Source organism: Neophocaena asiaeorientalis, unplaced genomic scaffold (genome assembly GCF_003031525.2).
Source record: "Neophocaena asiaeorientalis asiaeorientalis breed wild unplaced genomic scaffold, Neophocaena_asiaeorientalis_V1.1 scaffold581, whole genome shotgun sequence".
Taxonomy (NCBI): domain Eukaryota; kingdom Metazoa; phylum Chordata; class Mammalia; order Artiodactyla; family Phocoenidae; genus Neophocaena; species Neophocaena asiaeorientalis.
This window is the reverse complement of record NW_020172732.1, coordinates 1,670,344-1,684,918: the sequence shown is the minus strand read 5'-3', so window position 1 is coordinate 1,684,918 and position 14,575 is coordinate 1,670,344. Positions and strand designations below refer to the sequence as shown.

At 36.0% G+C, this 14,575-nt stretch overlaps 1 protein-coding gene across 2 annotated transcripts in view; it reads left to right on the top strand.

Annotated features, from left to right (window-relative positions):
- TM2D1 (TM2 domain containing 1) overlaps positions 1-14,575 on the top strand; it is a 51,209-nt gene that overhangs the window by 11,953 nt on the left and 24,681 nt on the right. For both annotated transcript variants that reach the window (XM_024740412.1, XM_024740413.1), the window contains exons 3-4: positions 183-291; positions 10,277-10,368. In XM_024740412.1, the coding sequence (XP_024596180.1) occupies positions 183-291; positions 10,277-10,368 (201 nt within the window). The remainder of the gene's footprint in view (positions 1-182; positions 292-10,276; positions 10,369-14,575) is intronic.

Genomic DNA, 14,575 nt, shown 5'->3' with positions numbered 1-14,575 from the left:
TATATATATATATATAAAATGTAGCTTTTCCTATCTAAATTAAAGTATATCATGTTATATTGGGAGGTGGTTTGTTTTAACATTATATTTTCTTGTGTGTATTGCTAGCCTTAGGAAAAAACATAATTACATACTTTTCCACAAGAAAAAAAATAATGGATTTTTGCTTTTTCTGCCTTTAGTTCCATGTTTTCCAGCACCTAACATAACTTGTAAGGATTCTGGCGGCAATGAAACACATTTTACTGGAAACGAAATTGGTTTTCTCAAGCCCATATCTTGCCGAAATGTGTAAGTACCTACCTTACTGAAGCTAAATTTTCAGGTTACTTGCCTATGTTGTATCTTGACTGAATGGAGTGAAGAGGAAAAGAGTTAATTTGTAAGGAGAATCCTGCACTAATATAATTTATACCTTTTTGCTTTTGTCAGAAAATCTCTATTTTAAGTGTGCATATTGTTATATATATATGCAGCTTACCAACCAAGTAAAGCTCAGTAGTTCACTATGTGGGATAAATAGAATGAATGGCTTCATGCCATGTCAGTTCAGCCAGTTTTTGCTACCAAATGGCTTATGAAAAAATTCTGTTTTCAAAATTTGGGGGCTTTCTCGAGTGCAAATAAGGGATTGTGTACCTATAGTATTAAAAGAATGCTAATTAGTAATCATTTGCATTTTGAAACTTGGTTTCATTATTTGTAATAGGTTTGGATGATAAATGGTAATGTTAAACAGAATTCAAAAGTTAGTTTGGTATATTAAGACAAATGGTTTTATTTTGTTGGGAGTATTCTTTGTTTAAAGGACTTTTAAGTTTGCTATTTATTTTTGCTCCAGTAAAGCTAACAGTTTATTCTTATGTTAATGCTTTGTCCTGAAAACATGATTTAATTTTACCCATTTTTATTAATTGTTGGCATTATATTTTTATCTTTTACTGTATGTTGTTGCATTTTATATGATGGCACCTATTTTGCAGTTATATCAAAAAACAACCACTATTTGACTGTTTCTGCAAGTTCTATTAGAATTCTTAGAAATTACTATTAGAGTTTTTTTTTTTTTTTTTTGACCCTACTTCACTGAGTTAATGAGGGGCTTTAGATTCTATCTTGCTGTGTAATCCAATCACTTTAAGCTTCTTGGGTTCCAAGATTGCTCATAAGTAAAGTAAAAATTGTTAAAGGGAATTATTTCCAAAGTACTTAGATATGGTTTAGTCAGTTTTTAGATTTATAGATTGATGTTTCCAAATGACAAATGATTTGTTAAGTATTGGTCCAAGGTTATAATACAACAACTAAGAAAATCATCCATTAAGAACAGCTAACCATTCAGGTTGGATGTTGCAGGTTCATATTACCTATAATGGTCACACCACAATGATCTGCCACTTAATTTCCAAATCAACTCTGATTTTCCTTTTACTGTCTCTGAGTAGTTAGGCTCAATGCAACTGAGCTGTACTAATCATGTTCACAAGACATTGGTTTCAATTGTGATAGGAAATATAACTATCAAGGAAACTAGATACTCCAAGTCTACTGGCCAACTTATTCCCCTCCTGTAGTAAAGTCTACAATTCCAAAATAGAATTTGCTTGATGAGCATTGAATCAGAACAAGGGGAGTTAGATTGATGGATAATTTTAATAAGTCACAAAAGTAACATAACCTGATATATCACTTTCCTTTATCAGGATATTCAGTACATGCCTACCAAACAGCCAGCTGCTAGTTAGCTACTGAGTAAAGACTCACTGACAAATTCTTAATTCATTGAGTGTCCCTTTTCCAGTTTACGTATTTTCCTTCTCCTGTAGGCATATCCTTTTATAATATTGATACTTGACTAGAACTCCATCTCAGTATTGCAGATATAGCCATTCTATAATGTATTCTTCAGCAACTGAAGTCTAGTAACTATGTCTGATTGGTTACCGACTCACACACCTATTTATACTGGCCATCTGCATTAGTTGGAGCAGCCTGTTGTAACAAATGTCTTAAGAATTTCAGTGACTTAACACAGTAAAAGTTATTTCTCACTCACATCATAGTCCAATTTGTGTTGCCTTGGGGGTCTGGATGGGGTGAAGGGAGTGATTGTTGCTCCATGCAGTCATGCGGGCTCTTGTGCTTTCATCTTGTAGCTTTGCTTCCTCTAGTCCTTAGAGTCCTTTCCATTCACCCAGCAGATGGAAAGTGGAGAAAAAACCCCTGCAGGAATGTTTTATTGGCCAGACATAAAATGATGGCATACATCACTTCTGTCCTCATTCCATTGGCCAAAACTAAGTGATGGCTGCACTTAACTGCAAAGTTAGCTACAGTAAACAAAGGCATATCTCAGAGATATCGTGAGTTTGGTTGCAGACCAGTGCAATAAAGCAAGTCACATGAATCATTTGGTTTCCCTGTGTACATAAAAGTTATGTTTATACTATATGTAGTCTATTAAGTGTGCGATAGCATTGTGTCTAAGAAAACCATACCTTAATTTTAAAATAATGCTGTCGGAAAAATGGTGCCGATAGACTTGCTTGATGCAGGGTTGCCACAAACCTTCAACTTGTAAAAAACCCAGTTTATCTGTAAAGCACAATAATGCAAAGCACACCAAACAAGGTCTGCCTGTTGTTTCGTTGTATGTACATGAGAAAAAGAGAAATGATTTGGTAAACAATTAGACAAATCTCTTCTACACCACCAGTTTTTAGATTATCCTTTAGGATGATTTATTTATGTAGGTAACTACTTTTCTGATTTCATTCCCCTTACCAGCCAAGATTTTTGAGAGGCTTGTTTCTATAATATTTATCTTTTATGAATTTTTCAGTCTAATGCAGTATGGCTTTTGGCCATACTGAAATTCGCTAGCCATCTTTGTTGCTATATCAAATGGATATTTATAGTCCATATCTTAATCCTTCTACAGCATTTGGCATTCCCTTTTCTTAAAATAGTTTCTTTCCTTAACTTCCAGTATAAAACACACTTCTGTTTCTTTTGATTCCTATTCCTTTCTTTCTTCCTTAAATCTTGATATTCCCAAGATTATGTCCTTGGTCCTTTTCTCTGCTTCATTCATCCACCCCTTTGGTTTCTCTCACCATCTTTATATAAAGGTCCTTTCCTTCAAATCATTTCCTCCTTTGTATTAGTGAATGCAGCTGTTCTACCCATTTTCTTAAGCAGAAACTTTTGGAGTCATTCTCCTATTCTCTCATTCCCCACATTTCTTCTGGCTGCTTCTGCCTTCTTAGTATTTCCTAATTTTGTTTCCTTTTCTCTCCCACTGCTACTATCCAGTAGGTTATAGCTTGAGTTTCTACAAAGTCTCCCAATTTATTTCTCTACTCCTAGTCTGGTGACCCATTGCAATGTAGAAGGGGCACTACTCCCCTCAGTGTAAAATCTGACGTTCTTATAATATTAGATGCATAGACAGAATCTCTGGGTTGTTTACCATCTTCCCTAACTCCCTGAAAATGTCCTGATTGTGAGTCAATGCAAAAAACAGGATCGTAAGCAGGAGACTGACATAATCATATTTGACTTTAAAATGATAACTCCAGCTACCTTTTTATTTCTTTACTCCTCTTTGCAGCAACTCCTTGAAAGAGTTATCTAATACTTCTTTGCTTTAATTTTGTCCAACCTTTTTTTTTAATTGAGTTAACATAGGTTTGTAACATATAAGTTTCATGTGTGCATTATAATTCAACTTCTGTATACACTGCAGGGTGCTTCTCACCACATCTAGTTTCCATCCATCATCATACAATTGATCCCTTTTACCCATTTCGCCTACCTCCCACCCCCCTTCACCTCTGTGTCTACCAGTCTGTTCTCAGTTTCTATGTGTTTGTTTTTGTTATTTTTTGTTGTTCATTTACTTTTTTTTTATATTCCACATATGAGTGAAATCATATGGTATTTGTCATATTTATCTTTCTCCATCTGACTTATTTCACTTAGCACATGGCACTTAGCACATAGACCTCAAGGTCTATGCATGTTGTCACAAGTAGTAAGATTTTGTCTTTTTTTTTTTTAATGGCTGACTAATATTCTTGTATATATATATACACCATATCTTCTTTATCCACTCATTCATTGGTGAGCACTTAGGTTGTTTCCATATCTTGGCTATTGTTAATAATGCTGCAGTGAACATTGGGATGCATATATCTTTTTGAATTAGTGTTTTCTTATTCTTTGGATAAATACCCAGAAGTGGAATAGCTGGATCATATGGTAGTTTTCTTCATACTGTTTTTCTTTTCTTTTCTTTTTTAAAAATAAATTTATTTATTTATTTTTGGCTGTGTTGGGTATTCATTGCTGCGCGGGCTTTTTCTAGTTGTGGCGAGCAGGGGCTACTCTTCATTGCGGTGCATGGGCTTCTCATTGCGGTGGCTTCTCTTGTTGTGAAGCACAGGTTCTAAGTGCATGGGCTTCAGTAGTCATGGCACGCGGGCTCAGTAGTTGTGGCTCACGGGCTCAGTAGTTGTGGCTTGCAGACTCTAGAGTGCAGGCTCAGTAGTTGTGGCACACAGGCTTAGTTGCTCCGCAGCATGTGGGATCTTCCCAAACCGGGCTCAAACCTGTGTCCCCTGCATCGGCAGGCAGATTCTTAACCACTGCACCACCAGGGAAGTCCATCCATACTGTTTTTCATAGTGGCTGCTCTAATTTACATTTCCACCAACAATATATGGGGGTTCCCTTTTCTCCACATCCTCTCCAACATCTTGTCTTTTCTTGTTTTTATGATAATAGCCATTCTAATGTGTGAGGTAATATCTCATTGTGGTTTTAATTTGCATCTCTCTGATGATTGAACATCTTTTCAAGTACCTGTTGGCCATGTCTTAAATGGAAAAATGTCTGTTTAGATCCTCTGTCCATTTTTTAATCAGGTTGTTTGTTTTGTTTTTATTGAGTTGTATGATAGGAATTACACTGAATCTGTAAATTGCTTTAGGTAATGTGTATTTTAACAATGTTAATTCTTCCAATCCATGAGCATGGGATATTTTTACATTTCTTTGTGTTTTCTTCAATTTATTTCAATAATGTCTTATAGTTTTTAGTATACAGGTCTTTGATCTCCTTGGTTAAACTTATTCCTAGGTATTTTATTATTTTTGTTGCAATTATAAATAGGATTCTTTTCTTAATTTCTTTTTCTGCTAGTTTGTTAGTGTATAGAAACACAACAGATTTTTGTATATTGATTTTTTTACCCTGCTGTTTTACTGTATTTGTTTATTATTTCTAATAGTTTTTGGTGGAGTCTTTAGGGTTTTCTGGATATAAAATTATGTCATCCACAAATAGTGACAGTTTTACTCCTTTCTTGCCTTTTATTTCTTTTTCTTGCCTAATTGCTCTGGCTAGGACTTCCAATATTATGTTGAATAAGAGTGATGAGAGTGGGCATCCTTGTCTTGTTCCTGATCTTAAAGGGATAGCTTTCAATTTGTCACTGTTGAATATGATGATAGCTGTGGGTTTGTTACATATGGTCTTTACTATGCAGAGGTACATTCCTTCTGTACTCATTTTATTGAAAGTTTTTATCATAAATGGATTTTGAATCTTGTCAAATGTTTTTCTGAGTCTTTTGAGGTGATCATATGGTTTTTATTCATTTTGTTAATATGGTGTGTCACATTGATTGATTTGTGGATGAATCATCCTTGCATCCCTGCAATCAATCCCATTTGATTATGGCATATAATCCTTTTAATGTATTGTTGTATTTGGTTTACTAATCTTTTGTTAGGGATGTTTGCATCTGTGTTCATCAGAGATATTGGGTTGTAATTTTCTCCTCTTGTGGTGTCCTTGTCTGGTTTTGGTAATGCTGGTTTTGCAAAATAAGTTAGGAAGCGTCCCCTCCTCTTCAGTTTTTTGAAAGAGGTTGAAAAAGATAGGTATTAAATCTTTGAATGTTTGGTAGAATTCACCAGTGAAGCCATCTGGTCCTGGACTTTTGTTTTGGGGGAGGTTTTTGGTTAATGTTTCATCTCTTTACTAGTGATAGGTCTATTCAGATTTTCTATTTCTTACTGATTCAGTCTTGGAAAGTGGTATGATTCTAAGAATTTATCCATTTCTTCTAAGTTGTCCAATTTACTGGCATACAGCCATTCATAGTAGTCACTTATAATCCTTCATGTTTCTTTGGTATCCATTGTAACTTCTCTTTCATTTCTGATTTTATTTATCTGAGTTGTCTTTTTTTTTTGTTGTGAGTCTAGCTGAAGGTTTGTCAACTTTGTTTATCTTTTCAGAGAACCAGCTCTTAGTTTCATTGATCTTTTCTATTTTCTTTTTAGTCTCTATTTCATTTATTTCCACTCTGATTTTTATGTTTTCCTTCCTTCTACTGACTTTGGGCTTTGTTTTTTCCCCTTTTTCTAGTTACTTTAGGTGTATGGTTACATTATTTGTGGTGTTTCTTGAGGTAGACCTGTATTTCTATAAACTGTCCTCTTAGTACTGATTTTGCAGTGTGTTTCCCTTAGATTTTCAGTATGTCATTCATATTTTCATTTTCATTTCTCTTCAGGTACTCCTAAAATTTCTCCTTTAATTTTTTTCATTGATGCATTAGTTGTTCAGTAGCGTGTTGTTTAGTTTCCACATATTTGTGATTTCTCCAGTTTTCTTCTTATAATTGATTTCTAGTTTCATACCATTGTGGTCAGAAAAGATGCTTGATATGATTTCAGTTTTCTTAAACTTATTGAGACTTGTTTTGTGTCCCAGCGTATGGTTTATCCTTGAGAACATTCTGTGTGCACTTAAGCATGTGTATTCTGCAGATTTTGAATGGAATATTCTGTATACATACATCTGTTATTAAGTCTCTTTGGTCTAGTGTTTCATTTAAGACTGACTTTTCCGTCTTCTCTTTCTGTCTAGATGATCTGTCTTTTGATATACAAGGGGTGTTAAAATTCTTACTCTGTTGCTGTCAGTTTCTCCCTTTAGGTCTGTTAATAATGCTTTATATATATTTTGGTGCTATTTTGTTAGGTGCATATATATTAATAAATGTTATATCTTCTTGATGGGTTGTACCCTTTATCATTAGTATATAATGTCCATCCTTGCCTCTTATTAACTTTTTTGGTTTGAAGTCTGTTTTGTCTGATATGAGTATGGCTACACCTGCTTTCTTTCGGCTGCCATTTGCTTAGAGTATCATTTTACAGCCCTTTACTTTGCACTTATATGTATCTTTAGAACTGAGATGTGTCTCCTGGAGGCAGCATATAGTTGGGTCTTATTTTTTAATCCATCCAGCCACTCTGTGTCTTTTGATTGGTGAATTCAGTCCATTTACATTTATTGTGATTTTTTTTTTTTTTTTTTTTTTGGCCACACCCTGCAGCACGTATGATCTTAGTTCCCCAACCTGGGATCAAACCCATGCCCCCTGAAGTGGAAACATGGAGTCTTAACCACTGGACCACCAGGAAAGTCCCCATTTAGTGTGATTATTGATATATGAGGACTTGGTATTGACATTTTATCTTTTCTCTTCTGGTTGTTCAGTAGTTCCATTGTTTCTTTTTCCTTGCATTTCTGTCTGCTGTTTTAGTTTGGTGGTTTTCTATGATGTTTTTCTTAGTTTTATCTTTTTTTATGTTTTGTGTCTCTGCACTAGATTTTTGTTTTGTTATCCTGAGGTTTGTATAAATGTTTTAAATATAAAATAGTCCTTTTTCTGCTGGTAGTATCTTATCCTAATATGCCTCTACAGGTTTCATCCTTTTCCTCTTCTCCTTTTATGTTTTTGTTGTCACAAGTATGTCTCAACACAAAATGCTGTGAGTTTGTTACCAAATTGACATAGCTGTAGTTATTTTTAGTGCTTTTTTTCCCACCCTTTAACCTTTGCTGTAATTAAGTGTTTAACAACCTATTCTGATATACAGTTGCAATTTTCTGATTCTGTCTATTTATTACCTTACTCAGTGTTTTGTGTACTTTTGCCTTTTCATTTCAGGTAGAAGAGCTGCTTTCAACATTTCTTGTTAGGCAGGTCTAGTGGTGATAAACTCCTCAACTTTTGTTTGTCTGGGAATGCCTTTATTTCTCCTTTCTGTCTGAATGATACCTTTGCTGTATAGAGTATTCTTGGCTGACAGTTTTAATCTTTCAATATTCTGAGTTTGTCATTCAACTCTCTTCTGGCCTGTAGAGTTTCTGCTGAGAAATCTGCTGATAGCCTCATGTGGGTACCTTTGTAGGTTATTGTCTTCTTCTTTTTTTTCTTCTTTCCTGGCTGCCTGTAAAATTCTTTCTTTGTCATTGACTTTTGACAATTTTAATATGATGTGTCTTGGAGAAGGTCTTCTTGTTTTGAGATAAGTAGGTGTTCTGTTAGCTTCATGGGCTCGTATATCTAGTTCCATTCCCAGATTTCGGAAGTTCTCAGCTATTATTTCCTTAAATAGGCTCTCCGTTCCCTTCTTCCTCTCTTTTCTTTCTGGGATACGCATTGTCCTTATGTTGCCTTTCTAATGGAGTTGGATAGTTCTTGTAGAGTTTCTTCAGTTAAAACAAAAATCTTAGCTCTCTCCTCTTTTACCTGAATCGTTTCTCAATTTCTGTCTTTGAGTTCGCTAATTCTCTCTTCCATGTGTTCTACTCTATTTCCAACAGTTTCTAATGCTGTTCTTCATGTTGTTTATTGAGTTCTTCAGCTCCATAACTTCTGTTTGGTTCTTTTTTAGTGTTTCAATCTCTTTGATAAAGTATTCCTTCTGTTCATTAATTTTATTCCTTAGTTCACTGAACCGTCTTTTCTGTTTTCTTACATATAGCTTGTTGAGTTTCTTTCTGATACCTGTTTTGAATTCTCTGTCAGTTAGACCACAGTCTTCTGTGACTTTAGTTTCTGGAGAACTGTCATTTTCTTTTTCTGATACTGTGTTACTGTGTTTTTTCATAGTGCTTGGTGAGTTGTTCCTTTGCTGGCACGTTTGAAGTAGTGAATACCTTTCTTATTTAGGTAAACCTTTATTTACTTTGATTCTAACAGTTCAACAGGTTGGTAATTAGAGTCCTTTCTTTTGTTTTTCAGTAGGTGGCGCTATAGCATAAGTTATAGCTTAGTTTCTCTTACCTGAGTGCTTCTGGCTATATTTGAGAATTGGCACTTTCCACCCTCCATCACCTTTGCCAGAGATGTCGTCAGTGCCCTCATCATCACTGCTTGTTCCTCTGGGGTTACTGGTGCCTTGAGGTGGCGGGTGCCTCTGCCATATGTGGGGTTGCCTGGGTTGTGGGCACTGCTGTAGCGGTGAGGGAAGGGGGAATGGGGGGAAGGAGCCAGGTTTGGGTGTGCTGTGGGGGAGAGTAGAGTCACAGGTACCACTATGGCCCTCCCAGTCTTTCTTAAGCCTGTTCTGTTCTGTCTTTTGCCCTCATCATTACCAGAATTGCTCTTGCTGAGGTCACTAAAGATCTCCTCTTGGTTAAATTTAGTAGTAAATTCTCAGGCATTCTTATGTCATTCATCAGTCACATTCGGCACAGTTGATCACTCTGTTCTTAATACACTGTCTTCACTTGACTTTCCAAGATACCACACTCTTTTGGTTTTACTTCTTCCTCACTGTTAGCTCCTTCATGGTTTCTTCTCTGCTTGATATGGAAAGGTTTGTTGTACATTATTGTGACAATAGCTCACAAATGCTCCCCTACAGTCCATCTTCAGCACAGCAGCTAGAGTGATTATTTTAAAATCTAAATCAGATCACACTCCACACCTCTACTTACCTCTGCAGTAGTTTCACATATCTCTCAGAGTAAAAGACAGAGTTTTTACTTAATGATAATATTCAAGGCCTTGTGTGATTTGCCTTCTTTGCCCCCTGTTATCTCTCTGACCTCGTCTCCTACTATTCTTCCCCTCTTTTACTCCACTCCTGCTGCACTGTCAGGTATGCTGCCTTTGCAACAGCGATATTTTTGGCTGGAACTCTTCCCTCAGAGGTATGGCATGGTTAAGTCACTTACTCTAGATTATAAGCTCTTTAGGCCTCAGGGATGTTTGTCTCTGTTGTTCGTTAATATATTCCAATAGCCTAAGATAGTGCCTGGCACTCAGTAGCCACCCAAAAAGCATTAATTGAGTGGATGAATGAACCAGTTAACAAATAATAATAATTAACAGTTTTATTTTCTAAAATGTTTACATGTTGGAAATATATGAATGTGACATTCATGTTCCAATTCTGTGCAGAAATGGCTATTCATACAAGGTGGCGGTTGCACTGTCTCTTTTTCTTGGATGGTTGGGAGCAGATCGATTTTACCTTGGATACCCTGCCTTGGGTGAGTATGTTTCATTTAAAAAAAATTCTTGTGAAACTTGTAGGTTAATGTACCTACTCTTATAGATTAAATCTCTGCATACTATTAATAGTTACAAGTTCCATGTAGCTGGAGTTGAAAGGTCAGTGTTCTTGTGTGAGTATAAAGCTAGCAGTTAGCTCTGTAGTTAACTTGGATAAGAAATTGACTTTTCTTGTGTTTTCATCTTTATGAAAACATACACTCAAGATAGTGTAGTCACTAATTAGAACAGTAGACTTGAGCTGTCAATACTAGTGCTGGGCACACAGTGGATGTTCAATAAATGTTTTATGAATAAATGCATATCTTCTCCTATCCCTCCAAAAAATGTTTGCCTTCTATCTGAACCTCTATAAGTGTTGATTTTGGAATAGAAACTACTTCTTTCAGGAGAAGTTGGTGTTGGAACTGCAGCAGCCAGCGTGAGCTGGTGTGGAGCCTGGTTATTACCCTTAGCATCCCTCCCCATACCTTCCTCCTAGCTATAATCTTTACATTTACCATAGTTGCTAAGGCTTATGAAAACTATTTACATTTGATGATAGCTTTTGTTTAAATAATACTTTCACATGCCTGCCCTTATTTACGCCTTAAAACTCTCTGAGTTTATCCACCAGTTTAAATCTTCTTTAACAGGTAGGGAAATTGTCACCAGAGAGGTTAAGGGATTTACTGACTCTGGAGGCCTTGCTTTATACTGTAACATATTTGTTGTTATCATCACTGTTTTATGGATAGCGAAATTGTCATGAGATTAAGAGATTTACCCAAGGACACTCAGCTAGTGACCTGACTTTGAACCCAAATATTCTGGCTCAAGAGATCATGCTTTATTTACTGTAGTACTTTGCTTCTGTATTAGCCCTTCACTGAGCAAATTTAAAGTTTCTGAATGCTCTGCTTTCTAGCTAGCAAAGCTAATCTTATTCTTTCCATGTTGCTACCCACCAGAGATCAAAGAGGAATTTTCACTGTGGGGTTGGTGGGAATTATGTTTCTGTTAACCTTAACTGAAACTCAGTGTTAGAAGGTCATAAATAGAAGTCATAGTTTAAAATACTATATACCTGAAATTTTTTCAGTTAACAAACATTTATTCAAAATTTACTTGCTGTTAAGTAAGTAATGAAGTTCTCTGGAAATAACGATGGAGATCACAGTTCATACTGGTTAGAAGAAAATAAGTAATAAATGGTAGGCCAATTTGTGCTACAGCACTGTTACAGAACTGTAGTAAAGTGAAAGACTGATTTAGTCAGCCTTAGGATTTGAGGGAAAACTTGTTGGATGAGGGGACATTTGCACTAGGTTTTTAAGGATGAACAGATTAGAGATTTAGGGCATTACAGAACAGCATGTGCAAAAGCATAGGGTGTGAAAGAGCATATGTGCAGTGTTGAGAAAATGGTGGATAATTTAGCCTATGGTGTAGAAAGAAATGTGGCAGAACATGAAAAGTGATTGCAGAGGTAGCTTGTGGTCAGATTATAAAAGGCTTTGAGAAGGAATTTCCTGGTAGTCTAGTGGTTAGGGCTCGGCGATTTCAGTGTTGTGGGCCCAGGTTCGATCCCTGGTCAGGGAACTAAGATCCCACAAGCCGTGCAGTGTGGCCAAAAAAAAAAAGGCTTTGAGTGTCTTGTTCTGGAGTTTGGACTTTACCCTTTAAACATCAGAAGGCATAAAAGTTTTTAATCAGAGGAGTGTCATGGTCAGGTTTATATTTCAGGAAGATGATACTGGAGAAATTGTGGGAAATGGCTTAGAACGGAGAAAGACTGGCGGCAGAGGAAGCTAAAAAGAGATGGATGCAGTCTGGCCTGAGGGAAGGAGAAATACTATTTCTTTGAACAGTTTATTCTATGATGATTTTGAATAGTAAATATATTTAAAATATTTGGCTTAATGAGTGACTTTTTAGCTTCCTGTGATGTGTGTCAAATGAGCTGTCATGTCATATGGTCTAAGTTAATTTTTTTGACTTATTGCAGCACATAATAACATGTTGGTTTGTATATTATGATTTTCTTTTCCTACAAAATAAAACTCTAGGTTATAAAGCTCCATATAAAGCTCTGTATAGTGACTCTGGTTCGTGAATGTTAGTTCCCTGCCAGGAGCTCCCTTTCTCCAACCACTGCTACTCCAATCTATTAATTAATTTCAGTCAAAGAGAACCTTTCAGTTTGAGGCTGAGATTCTATAAACTTGCAAATGTAATTTTTACATTTGACTTTATTTCTTAGTGTAAAAATCTTTAAGTAACTTTATTATTACAACAACCTTTGGATGTTCATTAATTCAACAAGTTTTTTGACTGTTGGCTTAAGATACAATTTTCTCAAGATTGTTAAGTCTGTCACTTCTCATTCATCTGCTTCTGAATTTTCTTCCATTCTCTTTATTCTGCTGGGTTTATGGCTTTAAAATCCCTTTACTATCCTTTAATGGGGTCCTGGAGTGAGAGGAGTTAAGAGGGCATGTCAAATACATTATTTTTAACTGAAAGTTCTTATATCTCTTCAAGCATTCAAATATTTTTATCCCTATCTTACTTACATTTAAGCTATATAAAGGTGAAGGATTTTGATGTTTTATCAATTTAATCTAATCTAATATGTAAAATTACCGTGTTTGTAAACTTAAAACATTTAAATGTTTTTAATTAAGTTTTAATTTTTACTAAGAATCCAAGGTTAAAGAATTTTGGTATTCAATTAAAATGATTACTGCCATTTAAAAAAAATTCTTAAATGGAGAATGCAATGTTGACTGGTATGAAAATAGTTACAGGTAGAGTCTAAAACTATTTTTCTTATAATCTTATTTAATCTTTCTTCATGGTAATGAAAAGCAGTGATAGTATATTTATAGATAGCTTTTTTTTTAATATCTTTGTTGGAGTATAATTGCTTTACAATGGTGTGTTACTTTCTGCTGTATTACAAAGTGAATCAGCTATGTGCATACGTATATCCCTATATCCCCTCCCTCTTGTGTCTCCCTTCCACCCTCCCTATCCCACCCCTTTAGGTGGTCACAAAGCACTGAGATGATCTCCGTGTGCTATGCAGCTGCTTCCCACTAGCTATCTGTTTTACATTTCGTAGTATATATATGTCAGTGCTACTCTCTCACTTTGTCCCAGCTTACCCTTCCCCTTCCCCGTGTCCTCAAGTCCATTCTCTATGTCTGCATCTTTATTCCTGTCCTGACGCTAGGTTCTTCAGAACCTTTTTTTTTTTTTTAGATTCCATATATATGTGTTAGCATACGGTATTTGTTTTTCTCTTTCTGACTTAACTCACTCTGTATGACAGACTCTAGGTCCATCCACCTCACTACAAATAACTCAATTTCTTTTCTTTTTATGCTTGAGTAATTTTCCATTGTATATATGTGCCACATCTTCTTTATCCATTCATCTGTTGATGAACACTTAGGTTGCTCCCATGTCCTGGCTATTGTAAATAGTGCTACCGTGAACATTGTGGCACATGTCTCTTTTTGAATTGTGGTTTTCTCAGGGCATCTGCCCAGTAGTGGGATTGCTGGGTCAATGGTAGTTCTATTTTTAGTTTTTTAAGGAACTTCCATACTGTTCTTCGTAGTGGCTGTATCAATTTACATTCCCACCAACAGCGCAAGAGGATTCCTTTTTCTCCACAACCTCTCCAGCATTTATTGTTTGTAGATTTTTTGGTGATGGCCACTCTGACCAGTGTGAGGTGATACCTCACTGTAGTTTTGATTTGCATTTCTCTAATGATTAGTGATGTCGAGCATCTTTTCATGTGTTTGTTGGCAATCTGTATATCTTCTTTGGAGAAATGTCTGTTTAGGTCTTCTGCCCATTTTTGGATTGGGTTTTTGGTTTTTCCATATTCAGCTGCATGAGCTACTTATATATTTTGGAGATTAATCCTTTGTCAGTTACATTGTTTGCAAATATTTTCTCCAATTCTGAGGGTTGTCTTTTCGTCTTGTTTGTGGTTTCCTTTGCTGGGCAAAAGCTTTTAAGTTTCATTAGGCCCATTTGTTTATTTTTGGTTTTATTTCCATTTCTCTAGGGTGTGGGTCAAAAAAGATCTTGATGTGGGCTTCCCTGGTGGCGCAGTGGTTGAGAGTCCGCCTGCCGATACAGGGGACATGGGTTCGTGACCTGGTCTGGGAAGATCCCACATGCCGC